This window comes from Varanus komodoensis, unplaced genomic scaffold (genome assembly GCF_004798865.1).
Source record: "Varanus komodoensis strain SLA01 unplaced genomic scaffold, ASM479886v1 scaffold25, whole genome shotgun sequence".
NCBI classification, from domain to species: Eukaryota; Metazoa; Chordata; class Lepidosauria; order Squamata; family Varanidae; genus Varanus; species Varanus komodoensis.
The window spans coordinates 76,897-80,830 of NW_025335661.1; the positions used below are offsets into that span (position 1 = coordinate 76,897).

Here is a 3,934-nt window from a genome sequence, read left to right on the forward strand (position 1 = left end):
ACTGATAACAGTGCCCTCTAGTCCCTTTTAAAAGCAGTCCAAACTGGGAGCCATCACTGTACCTTGTGGAAGTGAATTGCATAGCAGAGCTAGGCACTGTGTGGAATCTCCCACCACTCAGATTCAGGGATGGCTCCAGGTTCTAGTAATATGAGAGAAGAAAATGTTTGTCACCTTCTCTGCATAATACAAAACCTCTGTAAACTACTCTTATGTCTTCCCTTAGTTGCCCTTTTTTCTAAGCTAAACAATCCAGGAAGTTGACGCAATAGGGGAATTGCTTCAGCCCCTCTTCTGCCACAACTCTTAGCTGTGGTGACCACAACTGTACACAATATTCTAAGTCTGCACCATATATTTGTATAAAGGGAGTAGTGTATTGGTAGATTTATTCTGTTCTGTTCTTAGAGGGATGTTACACCATTCCATTAGAAAACCAGCAATTCATATTTGTGTTCTTTAAAAACTCTAGTACAGATACCAACCATGCCTGGTGATTTATTAACTTTGAATTTTGTCAGTAAGATTGAGAACTTCATCTTTTATTCAATATCATTACAGTTTTCAAAGCTCTAGAAAACAGATTGATAGTGTGTGACCTTGAAGAGTAATAAGCAGCAGAACTGGGCATAAATTTAGCAAATCTCCATGACAGAAGTATGAGGAATGTTAGCACTGCCTGTACAATCTTATGCCTATCTACTATAAACTGAGTTCAATGGGATTAGTCATAGGTGAATCGGTATAGGGCTGCAGTCTTGGCAAAGTAGAACCTGCCCTTTGCATCTGTATTGTGTCTAATTTACTTTGAATAATTTTATACCAAACCCTTGAGTACAGTGGATAATAAATATAATGCCATTCAAAGTATTCCAAGCATAACTCATAACTGTGTGTGCTACTTATCAGCTCATCTGAATAAGTCTCTGGTGAAAGCACAAATGTCTCTGCAAACGTGGAGTAATGTGAAGGTTTCTTCAAACAACCTTAAGAGCTACATCTACATCTGCAAACCACATTTAAGAGCCTTATGCTATTGTACGTCTCCGTCCTCCAATCCATTGCTTAGGTCATTCTTTCCCATTCTAACACCTTCCGGATGTATTGGAATACAACTCCCATCATTCCCAGTCATTATGTAGGCTAATGCATTTGGAGAGTGCCAAGATGGACAAGACTGGTTGAAGTGTCATATAACTAAAACTGAGCAGTGAGGCTACTGTCTTATGTGGGTAGCTGGGAGTGAGTCCTCTTGAACTTACTGGGAATGACTTCTGAGTCATGCTTAGTTATACATAAGGCTACAATCCTAAACTCTTTTACTTGGAGATTGAATGCCTGTGAATCTTTCACTTCCTCTCTCTGAACTGACATGCATAGGATTGGGTTGCAGTCCAGAGAAATCAAACTTAACTCTGTCCTATTGAAATTGGTGGAGCTTTCATTCTTCTATCTGCTGGTGTTTCTTTTCAAGAAAGGCTATCATAATTAGGGAAGGCAAACTTGTGCTCATATTGGCAGTGTCCAGAAGAGGCATCATGTCAGATTCTGCCAGTAGTAATCAGAACAGCATTGCCCCCTTTGCAAGTAGCAGTGCTCAACTCCTTCAGCAGCATTTGAGGTATTTAACCAGCCACCAGAAATAGGTAGCTGGGAACAAGAATTACAGACACAGAGGATGGCTAGACTTTTGCTGCATCTCTGTCCCTTGACTAGGGCTAGGTTATGCTTCTCCTGCGAGGCACCAGTTCTTTTAAAGTAAAGGCTGCTGGCTTCTTCCTGTCATCATTCCAGGTCTACCACGCTTGCCTTTCTTGTCCATCATACAGAAATCAGTACAGATCAATTTCTTGTTACATTATAAACCACGTAAGACATGCTGTAAGGTACTGTTCCAAAGATAATTAGGTAACTCAATCCGGCAGTTCAAGTATAAAGTCAGGACTGGGCAGAGTGGAAGGGGGAAAATATTGTTTAGAAATCTCTTCCCTCCCTGGCTTCAGGACTTCAGAGTCCAACCATCAAGTAGATTTATGTGCAAGTCCAACTTGCTGTGGATGGTTGCTTGGTTACTCCTAATATCTCCATTTAAACTGCTGTTTAAACTGCAGCTATTTGGCTGGGTGCTTATGGATGGAGGGCAGAAGGCACATGCAAATGTGGACTGTGGTTTCGGGATCAAAACATCTATTTTAAGGGATCTGGTCATAGGTGAACGGAAGACTTGCACAGGGTGTCAGTCTGTTTTGTAACTGCTCTTTCAGGATGGCACCCTAGTTCTGTTGCTTTTAGGAAGCAGCTTTGGCGAGTGAGCTAGATTGATGAACTTCAGAGCCTTCTTAGGGAACTGTTTTCTATACAGGAGCTTACTGTATTGAAGTTCAGGAGTCACCAAGCGCTGGCACCTCTGCCTTGTTGCCTTATCCATCCCAGACTTCAAGTTATAGCCTAGGACTGTTGCCTTGCCATACTGCAGTGGTGCCAATCTCTGGTCCCTAATGTTCTTTGGGACGACACTTCCTCCTTCTTGAAGGCATACCTTTGCCAGCTCTTTCCGCTTCTGCTGCAGGGCCCTCACTTCCTGCCACAAGTGCTCCCTGCCAATGTGCAAGTCTACCTTCTCCCAGAAGGTCCTGTTGAAATGCATGTAAAGCTCCCAGTCTAGATGATTCCAGCTCTTTAGCTTTTCTGCGGTGCTTTCTGAAATATGGACCTTAGTGCTGTTATGTCTGCTGTTGAGGGGAAAAGAGACCACATCTTCCAAGTCCCAGCATAAAGCCTTCTTCAGCAGCACCATAGACTCATCAAAGTACTCTGAGATCAGGAGGAGGTCAAATTGTGCTTCAATGGAGCTCAGTATGAATTGGATGTGCTTTGCTGAGAAGTTTCCATTGTGGTTATATCCAAAATCGAAAGTCATCAGGTTTTTGGCATAATGGCTGTCCCTGGCTGAGGCATTGTAAAACTGGGAAGTGTGGTAGAGGAAATCCTCCAAGTTCCTGGCTTTGCTGAAGGGAGACGTCAGTTTGTAATATGTGAATGAAGATTCCATGAGATCAGCAGGATTCCGGAGGATGGCAAAGTAAAAGGTAGTATTTGGCATGACCTTGGCAACCTGGGAACAAGAACAGAGGATGGGGAGATAATCTGAATTACAACATTTACTTGCTTCTACTTTGCTTTTGGCACAATACACAAATCCTGCACCTTGCCATTACATGTAGGAAATGAGCCATATATCTTCTCCATTTACCCTAGCTACAATTTCCTTCCCCTTCTTTTTTCTCCCCTGTGTTGATATTTAGATTGCATCCCTTTGGGCTAGGGAGTTATCCCTTGTCCTTTGGAAAGTACCGAGCACATGGATAACACCAAATGAGAATGTTTAAACAGTGACAGGCAGTGGAAACTTCATGCATGTATTCTATTTATATGGCAGTATGTAACCATTTAAAACAATAAAACCTTGCAATGATAAAAACAAGAACATTAAAAACCACAAATTGTATATCCTGCCAGACACTGCCAGACATTCAAGGCAGCTGAAATAGTAGATGTTCTAACCATACACAGTTGTTTACAATTTCAGTGATCCAATTGGGAAAGTGCATCATATGTTTGTGTGCATGTATGAGTATACAACAGAGGTGTTACCCTAAGACAGTTTTCCCTGTCCTGGTTCCCTAACTCTGGTCTGTAGATGGTTCTGCTATGTCAGCTTGTTTGTTCCTTCAGCTGTCGGCATAAAGCAGCACTCTGTGCCCGGTTTCCTTATAATCTGCCTTCTATAATATGGGCTTGTAATCTTTGCAGGTCAGCTTTGTCATTCGATCCTACTTGGTATTGATCACAGGTGGCACAAGTCCCCAAATCAGAAAGGTACACATCCTGCAAACAAATCCTGCCACTCCTAATCCTCCTGTCTGTCCCTCCC

General features: G+C 42.3%; 1 protein-coding gene across 1 annotated transcript in view; it reads right to left on the reverse strand.

Annotated features, from left to right (window-relative positions):
- Positions 1 to 2,260: 2,260 nt before the first annotated feature.
- LOC123024684 (galactose-3-O-sulfotransferase 2-like) overlaps positions 2,261 to 3,934 on the reverse strand; it is a 1,935-nt gene continuing 261 nt past the window's right edge. Inside the window, exon 2 of the mRNA XM_044432728.1 lies at positions 2,261 to 3,115. Coding sequence (XP_044288663.1) covers positions 2,261 to 3,115 — 855 coding nt within the window. The remainder of the gene's footprint in view (positions 3,116 to 3,934) is intronic.